The sequence below is a fragment of the Buceros rhinoceros genome, unplaced genomic scaffold, assembly GCF_000710305.1.
Source record: "Buceros rhinoceros silvestris isolate BGI_N320 unplaced genomic scaffold, ASM71030v1 scaffold17886, whole genome shotgun sequence".
NCBI classification, from domain to species: domain Eukaryota; kingdom Metazoa; phylum Chordata; class Aves; order Bucerotiformes; family Bucerotidae; genus Buceros; species Buceros rhinoceros.
Genome location: NW_010419499.1, coordinates 1 through 18,640, shown reverse-complemented (window position 1 = coordinate 18,640; position 18,640 = coordinate 1). Strand labels below are relative to the sequence as shown.

The window sequence follows — 18,640 nt, the reverse complement described above, 5'->3', positions numbered from 1 at the left end:
AGCAGGAATTACTTAAAGAATGTGCTTTGTTTCTGGATTTGTGTCTGGAAAAGAGCCTATTCCTCCATTGTTCCTCTGGGCTTCCTTTCAATTCAGAGAGCTGAAGTAATGGTTATAATGCTGCCCTGTAGTTCTTGATTTCTCGTTTTGCCTTGTGTCTTTTGAGCTGTTCTAACTCCTCAACAATGAGCTGTTCTGTACCTGGCAAACCCAGTTAGAAATGTTACGTAGAGAGAATGACCACCAGTGGGTCTGTAACTCATGGGCCGTATGCTTTGTTTGGTAGCCTTCCTATTTACAGCTTCGTTAAAGATTGTCAGTTACACGAGAAACGATAGGTAGCTTCCATAACTGAGAAAAACGTGGTCTGAAATGTAGAAATGTAGGTTTGCTTTTGTATCTTTCGCTAGATTTGTGTATTTGAAAAACAAACCAAAGAAAACTAGTTGGTATATGCCTTTTGGGCCATCTGCTTTTGTGGCAATGCCTGTCACAGCTGGGCCTTCGGTATTGCTGCACCCTGAACTCTTGATGGAAAGAAATTGTAGAAAAATAAATGTTATGTTCATTACTACCACAAAGGAGTCCTAAAGAAGAGTATATTTAACAGCTAATATAGGGAACAAGTTTATTTTTTTTTTTAATATGAACCACTGTGAAAAGCGTTACCAAAGAAACGTTCCATTGTCTGTACTTCTAGTGTTTCTTTGTAGTGTGAGTCATGTTCGGCGAGTTGTACTAGAATGTGTAATGTATTTCACATCACACTAGAGTGTAATGTGAAGATCTGTAATGTAATCAGATGTTAAGTTGGAGCAGTCATATGACACAGTTTGATCGTAATAGTAGAAAATCATACAGCCTGATATCTGTCTTTTTTTAATTTTGTGATCTCTTAAACTGTACTTGGATGACTTATGCTACATCAAAAAATAGAGAACAGTTCTGTTCATAATACTGGTGCCTGTATTATAAAAACATGTGATGTTACTCTTGGGTAGGATTTTCAGTGTTTAATCTTCGGCTGCGAATTGGCAGATCCATACAAAATCTGAAGTATAGTGCTATGGTTTTGCACAGAGTACTGACATCTGATAAAAAAAACACTGTCATTTTTATGCTCCTGACTTGTGTGGGGGGGATTCCCCTCCCCCAGTAAGCTGTGTCATATTGGTGCTTATTTTGCTAACTTGGTTGGGGGGTTTTTGTTGTTTTTTTTTTTTTTAGCTAGTATGTGAATATTCTTGAAATACTGCATGAGTTTTCTTTGTCTGTGTTGGATATGGGTGAAAAAAAGGTCAGGTGCTGGCTGGTGCTTTGTATGAAATAGCATTTTGCAGATCCTTCTTCACACATTTCAGCAGTGTGCTGGAACATTGTTATAGGAGTAGCATGCTTGTCTGAATACCCACAGCAACTTCCTCTTATTTTCTCTGTCCTAGTAGGCTTCAGTCAGGTAAAACCAGCCAGATCAGAAAGTGCTAAGCATCACGCTAAAGAACTTGGCCAGTTTTGCATCATGATGAAACACTGAGAAACTCTCTCCCTGCAGAAACTGAGTATTATTTTCTAGCTATTCAGAATTCTTTCTGTAGCTGCTCTGGGAGCCCAACATCAGCTTGTGACTGAGTCATAAATTTCAGTACCATGACAAAAATATGAGAGAATGATTAACAGCAGAGAGAGGTTAGAGGACAGCAAATCAGCTCTATTGTAGAATTAAAGACTGAAGCATCTGAGCTGCCCTCAACTCTTTATTTCCTGGATTGTTTAGTCTATTTTATTGAAGTTATGTAGTTTTTGCCTTTAAACACTGGGGAACTTACAGTATTGAGAATTACAGCACTCTCTGAAAAGCAAAGACTACTTAAAGTTATTATAGCATAATCTGTAATAGCGGTGAAAAAAACAATTCAGGACTGACTTTTGGCTGTTGTCTCAAGGCTAGTGTGTCAGCTGCTACTGAGCAGCAGATGTGAAGTGTGTGTTACTTTCTGATCTTACTTCTGGTATTTATTTTTTTTGTTGTCAGTACAGTATCAATATAACTAGGTTGCTGTTTCATCCTGAGAAGCTGTCTCCTTGTACAGGTGCCTTTCTATTTTTGAGACGAGAAAGACCAAATGCAAAAAAAGAAGCTTTGACCAAAATGGTAATATCAACTTCAAGTTACTGTCTGAAATGTGTTTTTATTCTGAAAAAACTTTGTTCTAAATTGTAGTTCATTTGGCATGAAAGCATCTTCACACTGGTATTTGGCTGCATGTTTATGATCACTTTTTTTTTTTCCAGAGAGGTCACTCATGAATCTTAAGCATAAGAATTCAGTTTTCCAGTGTTTTTGTTTTAGTAACTATTTCTTCTATGTAAAATATTAGCCTTGCTGTTACATCAACGAGCAAGGATGGAGAGATTAGCAAAGGAACTGAAGCTTGAGAAAGAAGAGCTCGAACGCCTGAAAGCCGAAGTCAATGGTATGGAGCATGATCTGATGCAGAGACGGCTTCGAAGAGTTAGCTGTACAACTGCAATTCCAACAGTAAGCAGTTCGTTAGTATTTTAATTCAAGTTACAAATTTATATTTTCATGAACTGAAGAATTATACAAAAAATATTTTGGGGTATAAAATCTTCAATCTTTGGAGATGATTTATTTTAAGTTCTTGGCTTATCGTAAGCCAGTTCTTATAATTTAAGAAACAGATATATGTCCAGAATAGTATTCACAACAGAATTTCTGAAACTTGTATACATGTAGTTTTCTGGACCACAGAACTGAATAGATAGTTATTTTCCTACCAACCTATGAAAGTGTACGCCCAAGTCTATTTAAAGAGCCCGAGTCATATACAGCTTGGTGTTCATGCAGCAAGGTTTTGCTTTTTTTTTTAAAAAAAAATATTTTGTTATATTGAGGTATTTTTATTGTTAGCTTGTTTGAGATACAAGTACTCAGTTTCCCATTTAGTATGTGCAGGATGCACCAAGTAACTTTTCAGTGGTGGCATTGGCTCAGATAGTTGGCCCCTCTCTCTCGTCTTTTCCTTGTTGATTCTTCCTGTCTGGGAGACTTCCACCTGCAAGTGACTCTAACCAAAGCATCTGTATGACTCTGGTAAGAGAATTCATCTGACTGAAAAATAACTTCTGCTTTGTGCAGTTGTTGGCCAAATCAGTTTAGACTAACTGTTGACATAAACAATGCACACAGATGTAGGCTGGAAGGCATAGTAGAGGCTCTTAACTACTTAACTAGTATGGTTGCTGTATGTCTCGGCTGTCTTGGGCAGCATTTGGCAGGTGTGTTCCTGGGAGGAATACAGAGGCACTGGCTGAGTGTGCGAGGATGTGGTTAGGAAAGCCAAAGCACTGCTGGAGTTGAATCTGGCATGGGATGTCAAAGACAAGAAGAAGGGCTTCTATTAGAACATAGGTGACGAAAGGAGACTGTAAAAAATGTGGGTCTTAGTCTTTGCAGGCCTTCGGGAGTCCTGACCCTAGGAAAACTCTGGAGCAAGGAAGGTGTACTCTTGCTAGAAGAGGATCAGGTCGGGGAATACCTAAGCAAAACAGATGTACATGAGTTTGTGGTCCTTGATGGATGCACCCACAAATGCTGAGAGAGATGGCAAATGTTATTTTGAGGCCGCTCTAGATAGTCTTTGATTGATTATGGTGTTTGTTAGACCATTTCCAGGCACACAAAGGATGAGAAAGTGATCAACAGTAGTCAGCATGGATTCACCATTGGGAAGTCAAGCCTGACCAATTTGATAATCCTCTAGGATGAAAAAAACTGTCTTGGTAGATGAGGGGAAAGCAGTGTTATTGTCTACCTGCACTTCAGTAAGGCTTTCAACTCTGTCTGGTGTAAGTTGCAGTAGCTGATGGAGGTATGGGCTGCATGAGCTGACAGTGAGGTTGATTGAAAACTGACTGAACAGTCAGTCCAAGAGTGTGGTAATCAGTGGTGCAAAGTCTCATTGGAGGCCAGTAACTGGTGGTATATCTCAGGAGCTGGTACTGGGTCTGATGCTGTGTAACATCTTCCTTAATAATCTGGATGATGGGGCAGAGTGTACCCTCAGCAAGTTTGCTGATGACACAAAACTGGGATAGTTGTGCTGCCATTCAGAGGGACCTCGACAAGCTGAGAAATGAGATGGCAGGAACCTCATGCCATTCAGCAAGGGGAAGTACTAAGTCGTGCGCTCGGGGAGGAACCATGCACCAGTGCAAGCTGGGGGCCGACCAGCTGGAAAGCACTTTTTCTGACTAGTCCCTGGTGGTGCTGGTAGAGACCAAGCTGAAAATGGGCCAGCAGTGTGGCAAGAAAGGCTGATGGTATCCTGGGTTCCACTAGGAGTGTTGCCAGCAAGGGTAGAGAGGTTACCCTTCCCCTTTGTTCAGCACTGGTGAGGCCAGGAATGGGCTCTCCAGTACAAGAGAGAGAGACTGGAGAGACCAGTGAAGGGTTCCAAAGATGCTTAAGCATCTCTCCTGTGAGGACAGGCTGAGAGCAGGGTCTGTTCAGCCTGAAGAAAAGAAGGCTTACAGGTGGATCTTGCCAGTGTATATGAATACCCGAAGGCAGCCTGACAAGAGGATGGAGCCAGGCTCGTGCCACTGCTGCTAAGTGACATGATCATCAGAGGCAATGGGCACCAACTGAAACACAAGAGAGTCCCTCTGAACGTCAGGAACCACTTTTTTACTCTGTGGTTAACTGAGCACTGGCATGGGTTGCCCAGGGAGGTTGTGGAGTCTTCAGCGTTGGAGATCATCAAATTTGGCCATCTGCCATCTGGGCAGGGTGTTGATCAGGTGACCTCCAGAGCTTCTTTCCAACCTCAGACATTCTGTGATCTTGTGACTGTGATGTTGGAATGTATTCTAGGATGAGAGAGTTATTCCTACATATGTGTTAGTAATCAATGCTGCTAGCATTAAGAACACTTTGCGTTCCAGTAACTTGGGGTTTCTTAATGATATGCAAATATATGGACTTAAATAACTGGTTATTCTGTTAAGAATAATTACCATCTTGCAGCATTGAATGACTAAAACATACTGGGCTAGAAGGTTTGGCATGTTGGAGTTCCTTGGGGCAATGCAAATAAGCTTCTGACTGTATTTGGTTATAATCAAGTAATAATTAATGTGAGCCGTTATTCTCGTATCCTGTTTCCTGATCATCTTGATGTAAACTCATGTAGCAAGTCACCAATTTATACAGAATTTTAGAAGGTTTATGGTTTTATAAACCTGAGCTTGGCTATGTCTTTTTACTAATGGATTCTAATATTAAGTAACTTGTTCATTTCTGTTGGTTTGGTTTGTTTTCCTCCTCAAATGCCAACAGAAGAATGTTTTTTGAGGGAATAAATCGGGTAGGGGGAATGGGATAGAGTGGAATCTTGGCTTTCTTTTTCTAGTGCCTTATCTATATTAAGTTTCTAATAAAGCTGTTAACAAAGACAGAACAGTGTTATTTCTACATCAGATAAGATGCTGACTTTCCCACAATTATTATTTTGGGTTGTTTCTTTCTAGCCTGAGGAAATGACCAGATTGAGAAGTCTCAACAGACAGCTCCAGATAAATGTTGACTGTACACTGAAAGAAGTTGATCTCCTTCAATCTAGAGGTATAGAATTGGTAGTTTTTTAAAAGCATAATTTAGATATGAGACAGAGTGTGGAACTGCATGGGGGTAGAGGGATCTGGACAGGCTGGATCGATGGGCTGAGGCCCGTGGTATGAGATTCAACAAAGCCAAGTGCCGGGTCCTGCACTTGAGTCACAACAACCCCCTGCAACGCTACAGGCCCGTGGCAGAGTGGCCGGAAAGCTGCCCAGCGGAAAATGACTTGAGGTATTGGTTGACAATCAACTGAAGATGAGCCAGCAGTGTGCCCAGGTGACCAAGAAGGCCAATGGCTTCTTGGCATGTATCTCAAATAGTGTGGCCAGCAGGAGCAGGGAGGTGATTGTCCCCCTGTACTAGACACTGGTGATGCCACATCTTGAGTACTGTGTCCAGTTTTGGGCCCCTCACTACAAGAAGGACATTGAGGTGCTGGAGTGTGTCCAGAGAAGGGCAACGAAGCTGGTGAAAGGTTTAGAGAACAAGCCTGAGGAGCAGCTGAGGGAAGTGGGGTTGTTTAGCCTGGAGAGGAGGAGTCTGAGGGGAGAGCTCATCACTCTACAACTACTTGAAAGGAGGTAGAGAGGTGGGAGTCGGTCTCTTTTCCCAGGTGAGAACTGATAGGTCAAGAGCAACCAGTCTCAAGTTTCACCAGGTGAGATTTAGGTTGGGCATTAGGGAAAATTTATTCACTGAAAGGGTTGTCAAGCACTGGAACAGTCTGCCCAGGGAGATGGTGAAGTCACCATCCCTTGAGAAGACATGTGGATGTGGTGCTTAAGGACATGGTTTGGTAGTGAGCTGACAGTGCTGGATTATTGGTTGTACTTGATGATTTTAAAGGTCTTTTCAACCAAAGTGATTCTATGATTCTAATTAGTATGTGCTTAAATGTGGATACTTTGACTCTCTGAAGTTCAGTTTTGATTGTCAATATCAACTTGTCTCTATAAAGTCTTTTTTACTTGCAGCCTGATAAACCTGACTTGCTAGTATTTCTATTGGCCAAGTTAATTTACATTACCCAGAAAGTGGTGAGTTAAAAGTGACTTTGTCAAGAGCAAATGAAAAAAAAAATTCTCTCAAGTTGATTCTTTAGCTTGCTAAAAATTACTAGAATCAATACAGAACTGAAAATGTGTGACAAAAGACTACTCAGGGAAAAGCTAGTATATGATGTCATAGTAAAAGCATGCATAAAATCTGAAGCCTGTAGGTGTTCATGTCACTGGCATGGGCACGTAAATATCCTTTGAGCTACACTTTCTTACTTTGCTTTTCCGACAGGGAACTTCGATCCGAAAGCTACATGTAACTTCTATGATAACATAGAGCCTGGTCCTGTTGTGCCACCAAAGCCATATAAAAAAGGTAGGTCAACAAACAAGCATAAAGTAAACCTTGAGACACTTAGAAAGTTGCAGGTTTTTCTGTCTTTTTTTTAAAAAACCCTGTGATGGCAGGAAGCCGTTCTAATTGTAACTTTTCTATATATATAAAACAAAACAGAACATTTTTATGTAAGCGCAGTAATCTTGGCTACAACTTGTTTTCCTCAGGCAGGTTGTTGTAAATTAATGTTCTGTTAATATGTTATTTGTAAATACTGTTATTCACTATTAGAGTTTTTACAAGTTAACACGTGCTTCCTAATTATGTTTTTTAAAAATCCTCCTAGGTTAAAAACTCTGTCGGATTTGTTTAGCTGAATTCTAATACGTGGTGGTCGGATTTTATAGTTTAATTGGGATCTTTTATGCAAGTTTAATATGCACTTCTTTAAAATTTACATTTATGGTTTTTATTGTATTTCAACATGACTGGTCACACATTACCTACTTTTTTTAGGCAGAGTATGAATGTCACAGTAGCCCTGGAGTTTTAGCACAGCAAGAGTTTCAGATGTTTTAAGGCCCAAGACAGAACCTGTTTTCTCACATTCCTCTAAAGAGATAACAGTGTCCTACGTGTTCATTACTGGTTTCTAAAGTCCTCTGTGCTAATTTTATAGTATCTAGGGTTCGTATCCAGCTTAAGACACTGAAGTTCTATATAAGCACAGAAGCTATGTATTTCGTCTCACTTTTTGTCCGGTCGAGATCCAGTCAGTACATCCCAGAGTGACTCAGCTCATCCTTAGTAGACACCTAGTGGCTTGTGTAGCTCAGCAGCTCTCAGAGCTCCACAATGCTTAGTGCGATTTTGGAGCAGAATGCTACCTTTTGTCTCTTTCCTTCTTCAAATTTTTTGAAATAATGGCTTCAAATGTTAGTGGAAGTTTTTAAACATCTTGTGTCTTTCTGCTGAAATCACCACTCTGGGAGCTTGTGGTCCGATACGGAGAAAACAGTGGTGTTTTTCTCTGAAAATGTTACGTGTGATAAGATTTATAATACTGTGTCACCTCTTAAAGTACTAAATAGTTAGTGGAAAAGAAGTCACTCTTCTGAATCAGTAATCATACAGTCTGCTTGAAAATCCAATTTTTGTAAATACGTTCTAGTTTTTGATAAGCATTTAAAGTTTTTTTTTGCAGTTGAATTTTGAATTTGTGTAAGGAAATGTTTCCCCCTCTTTTGAAGCAAGCATTTCACCCTTTGAAATGGTTAGTATGTGGAAATATAAAAGAAAAAAAAGGGCCAAAAGTACTGCTCGTGGTTCAAAAAACACCCAGACAATACTAGTATGAGTTCCCTGCATAGGTGGTAGTGTCCAGGAAAGAGAGTAGCAGCAGGTGAGCAGTGGCTTGAAGGCAGCTGCCTGGGTTCTTCTTAAATTGCTGTGATCACGTGGTGATTTAAGATACTGCTACTTTGTGATGCATGTTGATATTCTCTTAATTACACTAGCCTATTTGATTTATAATTTCAACGCGAAATACTGTGCAAAACTTGCATGAAATTGAGTAATTTTAGTTGGCAGTTGGATAGTCTCTTGTAAGGATTTGTATGACTTCTCTAACTAGCTTTGAGGTTTTGTCTGCTGCCTTGAAAGAGATCAGTTTTAGAGCTGGTGTACTGTATTCTGAGCTTGGCTTTTAGCGTTGAGTTGTCAGAATTTCTCAAAAAATTCCATTTCTTTAGTATTCAGCTGTTGAAAGCATGGGCAGACAGGTACGGACAGGCAAGGGTCTGCCCTGTGCTGCCGTCTGGATAGTCAACATGAGCGCAGTCTAGTGCCTGCACTACTTGCTTGCTTAGAAGGAATTTGTTGAAGCCAAGCACTGTTAAAATCACTATGCGAGTTCTGGACTGGAGAGAGTTTACATCTAAGCAAGGAGGTTACTTTTATTTTCATTGAGTATGTCTCTGAAGATAAACCTAAGTACTATTTGCACGAACATCAGCCATCTGCTAGATTTCTTAGCGGATGATAGCAACGTGTGCACTTTGAATTACAAATTGCAGCCCTTTTTTTGCAAAGTGAGTTCTCTTTTAATTAAGCTGTTCTGTAGATGTTTGTTTAGCAAATGGGTATCTTAACGTTACCTTCTAGGTATTTGTGCTAATGTTGTTTCAAATATTAACATTTTGTAAAACATTGTGTTTTCCACATCCTCAGAGTACTTGTCACTTTTATTAGGTAACCTGAGGTCTTGAAGTGGTGGTAGGAGATACTGGAAAACCAAGTCTTTTCCGTAGGTTAATACTTAATGTATGATTTCCATAAATACTGATTTAATGGATGAAAACAGACTTAAATGCTGCTTCACTGATACACATCCCTGCTGCAAAGCCATGAGGAAGAAAAATAATAATCATGTTTTGAAACAGGCCTAGCATTTTATTTTTATATTTTATTTTCTTCAGCCTGCATAAATGCTAGGAAAAGATTCAGAAAATAGATCATCTGTCAGACTGTTTGAAGGAACTAAGTTAGAAGTAGTCTTTCAATTCAGGTAAAGTGAGGGTTATTGGAATTTAGAATTTGGTGGTAGACTGCTGTATGTAAACCTGTGAAGTCATTCCTTAACAGGATGTTGTTGCCGTGCCATTAACAAGCTTTTCAGTATGTTTTAAGCTGTTAAACCTTCGGCAGTATCAGTGACCTAACAGTGGTGACTGCTCCTTTTGTTTTTAATGTAGTGTGGTTCAGTGACTCTTCACAAGTGTGAAATACTTTAAATATTCGTTTCACAAACCAAATTAAAAGTGCTTTAGCAAAGACCTTTAATGTTACCCAAGTGGAAAGGCTTCCGTGTTCATTTTAAGATAGAATGTTTAATGAGGTGACAAACACAAGAGTATGATCTTGCCTATCAACCTTCTCTTCTGAAATAAGAAAAAATGTTTTCCTTTTGCTTTTTTTAGATCATCAAAACAGCTCCAAACAGACTCCACGGACTCAGCCAAGAGATGAAGACTTTGAAGGGGCTCCATGGAATTGTGATAGCTGCACCTTTCTAAATCACCCAGCACTAAATCGCTGTGAGCAGTGTGAAATGCCGCGATACACCTGAAAATCAGGAAGGGGCTGCACTGGGTTGAAAACAGGCTCTCAAGCCGACAGCCGTAGGAGAAGGAAACATGGGGAACCTTTCAGTCCATCTGCCCGGCCTTTGCCAGTCAACAATCTTCATATTGCAAGGGGTGGGAGTAATGTGTTAAGATGTTTCTGCTTGTGCTACACTGAAAAAATAACCAAACAAATTAAGGGTGGAATTCTTTCTTATCCCATTGCAGTGGGCAAAGCAGAAAATGAAACGTGAAAAAGTAAAAGGATTAATTTTGGGAAGAATGTATACAAGAAAGCTAATAACTGCTGGTGTTTAGTCCTGTGGTTATAGTTACTGCTTAGTGGCTCTAGGAAAAGAAAAAAAAAATGGTTGATTTGGGTTTTTTGTTTTGTTTTTTTATATTATAAGACTCTTAGTAATGGTGTGAAACATTACATTTAACCAGAAAAACTGAAGAGCCAGAGCTGACTGAACCTGGCCACAGCTAGCTGGAAAACAAAGGCTCCCTGTGCTTCTAGATTGTAAGCTACTGAAAAGGAAGACAGGTAAATGCAAGGATAAATTTTGCAATATATAAAAAACAAGGAGAAGGGTATTTGTAATTGCTGCTTTTTTTCAGGGTAATTTACGTCTACAAAAAATTGCTGTTTGAAATAGTAACCTAAGGTGACTAAATGAGATACCGTATGAGTGTTACAGAGAGTTTAATCAGAGGTAATTTTTGTACAATCCCTTTTGCTTGTACAGTGCTCACCTGGCTGTGTCAACACTGGTAATAAACTAAGACTGAATTCTACCGTACTCCGAATGAAAATACTGCTGCATGCTTTTATCAGGCCATCGTGTTTCAAAGCTCAAAGTATGCTTTTGTATACAACATCTTCTAAGCCTGTGCTCTGTAGCAGCACAGTGACGTATGCCAAACACAGACTACTCCAAATTGGTTTGGAAGACTTGAGCTCAGCCATGGTTGTGTATGAGAAGAGTTTGTACCCAGTTCCTTAGGCCTTTTTAGCTTCCAATTTGTGAAGAATTCATGACGTTTACAGCACAGAAGGTACTTTGTGCCCCAGTTCAAAGTTAGCTGAAAAACAGTTATTCAGTTAGCTCTTTGGTAAAGGTTTATTTGCACATCGTTAATAAACCATCCTGTATAACGCAGCAGATGCCAGATCCTGAAAAATTGCACACTGCGTTCTTTTTATTGTCATCGGGAATTATTTGCCGTAGGTTGTACAACACAAGACTTGTAACTGAAAATCATACAGGTACTTTTATGCATAGGATACACTGTATTATAAAAGTGATGTTCAATTTGTTTGAATGCTTCAGGTTGCTGTAATAAAGCACTAAATTCTTGAGAAATCAAACTTGGGTTTGGGCAGCTGGATGCTTATGTTACGCAACTGTGCAACTGAGTAGGATGTTCTTGTGTACTGGTCAGGAGCTGGCACAGTGCGTTCGAGTTTTTATAACATTGTTAAGATTCAGAGATGCAATGAAGCACATCAGCTAGTTATGGTAATTGACTTTGCAACTGCGAGGCAAAGTGTGCTAGATAAACCTTACCAGAAGAGATTTAAACTACTTCATTTTAACTTGTTCTTAGCTCAAGGCAACCACATCCATATGGCCAATTACCACAATTCACCTGATGTGTCGTAACAGGTTAAGCTGTGGTAGAACAATCACGTGTCTGAATCCTTACTTGAAATCACACAGCGTTTGTAAGGGGTGGATGGAGGAAAACTCATCTTGACTGCATTGCTCAATCTGGTGTCTTGTCTCCCTGCAGTTTATAAAAATAACGGTAAAAACCAAAACCATGGTATTAGATGAGGAACCAATATTTCATTCAGCATTTTTCAAAATATTCTTGCACTAATTAAATCTCCAGCATAGTTTTAAGTAAGCTAAGAGATCTCCAGCAATCAGTATGCACCACTGATGAGCAAAACAAAGTCAAAGGCATCAGAGCTAATTTTCCTTCATCCCTTCCTTCCTTTCCTCCTTGTAAAAAATAAAAAAAAAAAAAAATTACTGTCAAATGAAGTTAGAATAGAAGGCAAATATTAATTTTGTTCATTAAGTGGACAATCTGACAAAACCAAGGTAACTAGAAAACAGATGAGCAGAAGCGTTATATCTAGGATAAGCAGTAAATATTAATTTTGTTCATTAAGTGGACAATCTGACAAAACCAAGGTAACTAGAAAACAGATGAGCAGAAGCGTTATATCTAGGATAAGCAGTCCCGTTGCTGTTATCAGTTGTATAATGAGTTGCTCAAAACAATACCAGTAACTTCATGACTTTTCTGTCACGATGCCTTTGCCTTTGTATTATTTCAGTTTTCATTGTGGAAGTTCTAGAAGCGTTTGTTTTTGCTGGAATTACAAAAAGACAGCAGCTGAAATGACAGTCAGCAAATGAGAGTAGGTGTGTCGTGCATCGATACAGTTGTGCCATTTTCAGACAGAATTGATGCTGCTGGCGGGGCGGGGAAGGGGGGAGGGAGGGAGAGGGGGGCAGGAGATGAATGCACTCCGGGAATGCCCTGAACGGTAACAATCCTGAATGGAGCGTTGCTAATGCGAGTTGTGGCTTCGCCAGAGGAAGAGAAGGAAGGCTGCCAGGACAGCAAGATACGTCTTGGAAGACTGAGTGCCATCAAATTGCAAATTGATACCTTCATACCAAGAATTTTACTTCACATTTTCAATTACTCTCATTTGTTGCTTGTACCAAAAAACCCTCCTGTTGTGTTCTTCTACCTGTAAATGCCCATACTCAGACGTTAATAGTAAAAACTCTACATGGTGCTTGAATATTTCTAACTCGTTAGAATGTAAATTGGATTTTGACTATTGGAAGATCCATTTTCCTTCTGAAAGCAGGTGACGCCGTTCACAGCCCAACTGAATTGTAGATTATGCCAAAAAGATTGGTTTATTGAATATTTATTGAATGCACATAAAACCCTAATGTCAGCTGGCATAACAAATGCACTGCGTGGTGTAGAACTCCTGTGTGTGTGTGCGAGTGGTGGGATGCTGATACCGTTGCGCTGAGTTAATGCACTACTTCCCTTAACGGCGGAGCTTTCCCTCGACCGTGCTCATAGAGTGGTAGCGTTTGTAACTGACTTGAACATTCAGATCTCCAAAATTATTTCGCTCTTCATTGCGATTTTATAAACCTTATTTTATATTTACTGTGCTATTAAGGTGAATTCCCTTTAATTATAGAATACTACTGTAGTTATTTAAAGGTCTGTTTAGAGTGGGGCTTGTGGGAAATGATTCAGAACATAGTTAAACCAAAAGAAATCCTGAACTTTGGATCTACTTTTGATTTGATGTAATTATTAGTCTTGTTGGGGAGAAGAGGAAAGGGGTGGGACGTCAAGCAAAAGGAAGTACTTTGTAAAATGTAGTCTTAGATCAGATTGAATTGTGTATCTGTGTGTCTGTGGTATGTGTGTTTCCCTTGAAAAATGGGAGGTGTGGTGAAAAGGTGTAATAATTCTTAAAAGAGCTGGTCTCAGTACTTTCTGATTATGATATGCTACTAAATCACATTTTTTTAAAAAACAAAACCTCTTCTGTCAGTTACTTTATCTGTTCCAGTTATACATCTCTCATTTCAATTTCTAAATACTTTTACATTTAATATTGATTGTAAAAAAAATCCCCTTGAAACTGAAATAAAAATGCTTGAATTGAAATGGGGACAAAACAAAACCAATAAAGAATGTTTTGAAAAAGAATGTGAGAATATCAAATATGTTAAAAACAAGCTTGTCATCAGGATGATAGTTTTTGTTTTTAAAATTCAGTGGAATACCCTAGAATGTGAAAAGGACTGTCCCGAGGAGAAGTGGACAGCTGGACATAAACAATTCATCGGCTTGTTTGGTACCACAGAATTTATGTGCTCTGCACTCCGGTGACTCAATCCTGCAACGCGAGGACGGGCACAGATGTCACCTCTCGTCGTCAGTGCTGTCTCTGTGTGCTGCCGCGTTTGTTTCGTTTCAAAATGCCAATACCACGTGAAGCTAGCCAGGACGGAATTCTGCCGGATTTCTTCAGTTTGGGGCTTTCATCGCTGTTTATGTCCATGAATATTAATGCGAATATTTTTCTTGGTTTTGAGTAATCAGAAGTCAATGGAGTTAATGCAATATTATAATCCTGGATTTTCAGTACCTTTGACACCGATTTTAAAAACTGTATTCTTGAAACTTATTTATTTATGGTGGCACCAGTGTATCTAATCCATATTTCCTGCTGTGTGAAACCCTGTTAAATTTTTTCATTAAAAAAGAAGAAGACACGATCTTGTTTAATCCTGTATATATGGTGTCTACATTCTAGATTTGTGTATGCTGTGAATGAACTTATTACTAAGAGATGAAACTGTATAAAAGCATTCAGAGGCTATGCATGCATGGTACCTCCAGAAAGTGCATACTCCAAGTTGCAGATTCCTGCAAAAATAAATTAATAAAACTAAGCAAACTTCACATCCTGCATTTGTTCTCGTATGTAGTAGGAAACGGTTGAAAAATGCAGCCTTTTTGCTTTCGCAGCCCGATTGTTTCTCGTCTTCCCCTTGATCCTGTAGCTATAGCAAATCTGTGTCAGGGACTTTGGGGGTTTTCTTTTGGTGACCAGCGTGATTCTCACCAGGCAAGAGCTGAATACTGCACTGGGGTCTCAATCCCCTTCCCGTGAACGCAGACAGCTTGTGCAAGCAGGAGTCTCACGCAGATGGATGTTCTGTGCCGCAGAAACATGGTATGGGGCGTTCAGAGCCTGCGGCCGAGGTCGTCGCTTTTCTCCCATTTTGGATGGAGGCGCTTCTGAAGGAGGAGCTTCACTGCTGTGGCAGACGGTCACCTTCTGTTTGCAGCCTCGGTTGCAGGCGTTCCTGCCCGTCCGCGGTCGTGCTGAGTGTCTGGATGACAGAGGCCCTTCTGCTGTAACCTCTCAGAAAGGCACTGCTCGGAGCGGGTGGGGAGTTGGAAATGCGTGAGTCGGTGCACAGGCATTCCCTTTGTTAGCGTGTCTTCCCAGTTATCCTGATTGTATCGGCTCACCGTGATCTAAAACTTGAAAGCTCTGTCGCTGGGCTGCAGCCGTGGTTTGTTCACGTACCGTTTCGGTCATTAAACGCGTTCTGGTCTAACAAACCTACTGCAACTTAGCTTTTGAGCTTTTGTCAGCAAACGCATAAGAATTTAGTTTTGCTTTCCTTTTGCCTAAATTGAATTTATTCATCTTCAGGACAGGTTTGTATTTTAACCAAGCGTTCGATTCTTTCACTTTAGAAATCATTACAATTGAAACCTTTTATAAAAAAACAGTTGCAGAGCTTTAAAAAGCAGCTTTTTAAAAAAATGTGAAAATACCTATAAAATATATTTTGCTAATAGAGAACACTCAAAGAACGCCGAAAGACAGTCAGTCTAACAACCGACAGTGGCCACGGTTTGTTGTTGTTTCCCTGAAGTCAGGAGGAGGAGGAGGATCTGCCTGAAATAACTGCGTAAGACTAGTTGGTTTATTCACAAGACTTGCTTGGGTTTGACGGTGCTGCGCCATGTCTTAAACCTGTGCGTGGTCCGTAAGAGAGACACTTCTCTCGTGATCTCTAAGTATTCCAGGAAAAAAGTTCAGGCGTGAGGGGTTGGTTTTTATTTTTGCTTTTTACAAAAAATACGGAGTACTTCAGGGAGTATTTTGTGAGGCGAGGGAGGTTATAGTGGGTGTGAAGGTGGTGTTCTGGTTCCAGACCGGTGCAGCTCATCCGTGTGTTGTAGAACAATCCGTGCTGCGCTCTGGCGCTAGTTACTGAGACCAGGAGTAGCGGCAGTGTGCCCGGAACTGCTCTTGGCCAACTCTTCGGCTGAAACAGGGCGCGGGGCACCTCTTGGAAGCATCTAATGGCCCTGTGTCACGCGCTGGGACGTGCAGCTGGTGTGTGACAGTGAAGCTCGGTGCGTTGCAACAAGTTGGTTGTCGTCCCCTTGTGTCACAGGGTGGGCCAGCAGCAGCGCTGCGTGTGGCGCGCTGTGTGGTGTGCTTGCCCGTTGACTGTCGCTGCCCAGGGACTGCCCTCAGTTTGGTCACCTGACGGGTCGATGTTTCCAGGGCAGGAAAGGCCTTTGGGGAAAGAATAAGAAACAAATAAATACCACCACCCCCTTCCTTCCCCCCCGCCCCCCGCGAAAAAACTCCGAGAAAACCCCAACCAAAGCAGGACCAAGCACTCTGCACCCGTGAGGAAGAGGTGGTTCAGGAGCTGCCTGGGAATCGTAGATTTGGGTCAGCCAAAGCTGGCGCCTCCCTGCCCGGAGTCAAAGACCCGAGTGACAGCTCAGTGAATACTCACCACGAGCTCTCGAGGGCGCTCTGCTGCTTTGTTCCCACGCATCCTGAACCAGCCGTGCAAGTTCCTGGCGCTGAGGGTTATATTTTCCCTTGTATAATTTTGAACCTATTCCATTAATTCTGGTAACTTGGCAAAGCTGGAGTTGCTGTTGCCGAGATAAACGAGTCTCTCTGCAGAGTTCCCTGTGCTCCGGAGTGCGCATAGTGTGACGCTGCAAAGGGTCGAGATCCGCGTGTAGGACCCCTCTGACCCATCCTGCAAGGCGGAGGAGAGTAATAGTAAAATACTTCCGGGCAGATACATGGGTTTAGACTGAGTAGGGTCTGGGAGAACTTGCAGAGAATGACTTGTGTCTTTAGGAGGACTTGTGACTCCTCTCCCTGGTTAGATCTCTGAATAACCCTTCGCTTTCTTGGTGATGAACCGCTGTGGTGGTGGGAAGACTTGGTCATCTTCCATCAAACGCCAAAGCTGCAGTGAGTAGGTAATGAGCTTTGTGTGCGTTCACACTCTTCCTCACAACGCTGGTACCTCCGGTCATTGATGTACCACTCAGGAAGAACTAGATAGATACTTTATAAAGCAAATCTTAAAAAATACGTGTCATTTTGAAACGTGCTTCAGGCTTTACTGTTTTAAATGAAACTGAGGAGCAGACTGGCTGGCTTGATCCTGTAGCCCTCCTAGAAAGCTCAAGCCAACGCTGCTAGTAACAGTCGTTATCTCTGGTGAAATGGCGAACGCCAGACAAAACTCGCATGCCTCGTTTAGTACAATGAAGTGTTTTAAATAAGCTCACTTTGTAAACGTGTGTGTTGGCCTTACTTATCACACAACCGATTAAATAAAAAGCTGCGTGTTTCGCGTGCAGAACATCCTCATCTAGTGGTCCATGTTTGACAGTATTAAAACAGAACCATCAGCCAGATTACTCAAGAGACTGATAACAAGGTCCTTTTTATTTTCAACTGCAGCAATATTAGACTTACCGAACGTGATACCATTTGCCCTTTAAATGTTCTATCATGTTTTCCCAGTAGTTGCCTTCCAGCTCGAGTCCCAGATTAAATATATCCTGCTTTGGCCAAGGAGGTTCCCCCAATGTTTGATGGTTCCTTAGCCAAAGTTTAATGGATAGCAAATTTTTTTCCAAATTATGAACTTTCAGGTCTGTAACAGTTCTTGTTGCGAATGTTCACCTGGTGCGCATCGCCTTCTCTCCAGCAACTCTTCTGCAGAGGAAGCAGACTCTTAGAAGTGAAAATATCCAAACGGCTTGACTATGAATTTTTAAAGACATCTCTGAGGATTGAACAGCTGTGTGCGTGCAGCATCTGTCACGAAAAATCATCTTCATTATTGACACCTTATTTTGAGATGTTTCTCCATCTGGAACAGCAGCTGATGCAGTTTGTGTCCCGGTGCAAGAGCTGCTGTTCATGCAGAGCTTCACGTGATGCTCCCCCCCCGCCCCGGCCTCTGCGCTTAATCTTTTGGAAAAGCAGAGAATAGGTTAACTGTATTATACTGTATTATAGGTTAACTGTTAACTAACTGTTAACTCTATTAACGGCCTTTTTCACTGGCTCTTCCCTAGGGAGCTAGTTAATCCCTACAGGGATTTGCAGTCCCTGCAGCTGGACTGAGGTGCAAAGCCCCACCGTTTGTGATTCTTTACGGTGTCTGTGCTTTCTAATAAATCCTTAGCAGCGATTCTGTTCTTAGGAGAGGTCGACTGTTTCAAATCCCAGCTTGTATGTTCTAGGTGTCCAGAACTGAGAAGCATTTTTCCTTGTCTTTTCCATCTTCGCGGATCGATGGCAATGCAGAGACTCCTTGCAGCCACCCAGGTCGCTAATCTCAGAGTGCTGCTGTGTCCTGGTGCCTTCTTAGAATACGCTCTCCCTCCCTGGGAACTAAATGGAATTGGCTCACCGTACTGACAGGGCGCGCTACTGGGGTTACGGAAAATAAGTTTATTAGGAGCCAAGCCATACACCTTTAGTCCTTGTGGATCGGGGTGGGTGGATCCCCTGCCTCCTCCAGCAAGGAGGCTGAGAAGCCTTTGGAGGAAAATCAAGCGTACGCAACTACTCGTGTGTGCAGGTGTGTCGCGGTTTGAGGAGGGGGGCTGTTTC

At 41.3% G+C, this 18,640-nt stretch overlaps 1 protein-coding gene across 1 annotated transcript in view; it reads left to right on the top strand.

Annotated features, from left to right (window-relative positions):
* TAB3 (TGF-beta activated kinase 1/MAP3K7 binding protein 3) overlaps positions 1-10,451 on the top strand; it is a 15,997-nt gene extending 5,546 nt beyond the window's left edge. The window contains exons 3-6 of the mRNA XM_010138956.1: positions 2,379-2,539; positions 5,554-5,647; positions 6,935-7,018; positions 9,958-10,451. Of these exons, the coding sequence (XP_010137258.1) occupies positions 2,379-2,539; positions 5,554-5,647; positions 6,935-7,018; positions 9,958-10,106 (488 nt within the window). The 3' untranslated portion in view covers positions 10,107-10,451. The remainder of the gene's footprint in view (positions 1-2,378; positions 2,540-5,553; positions 5,648-6,934; positions 7,019-9,957) is intronic.
* The last annotated feature ends 8,189 nt before the right edge of the window (positions 10,452-18,640 follow it).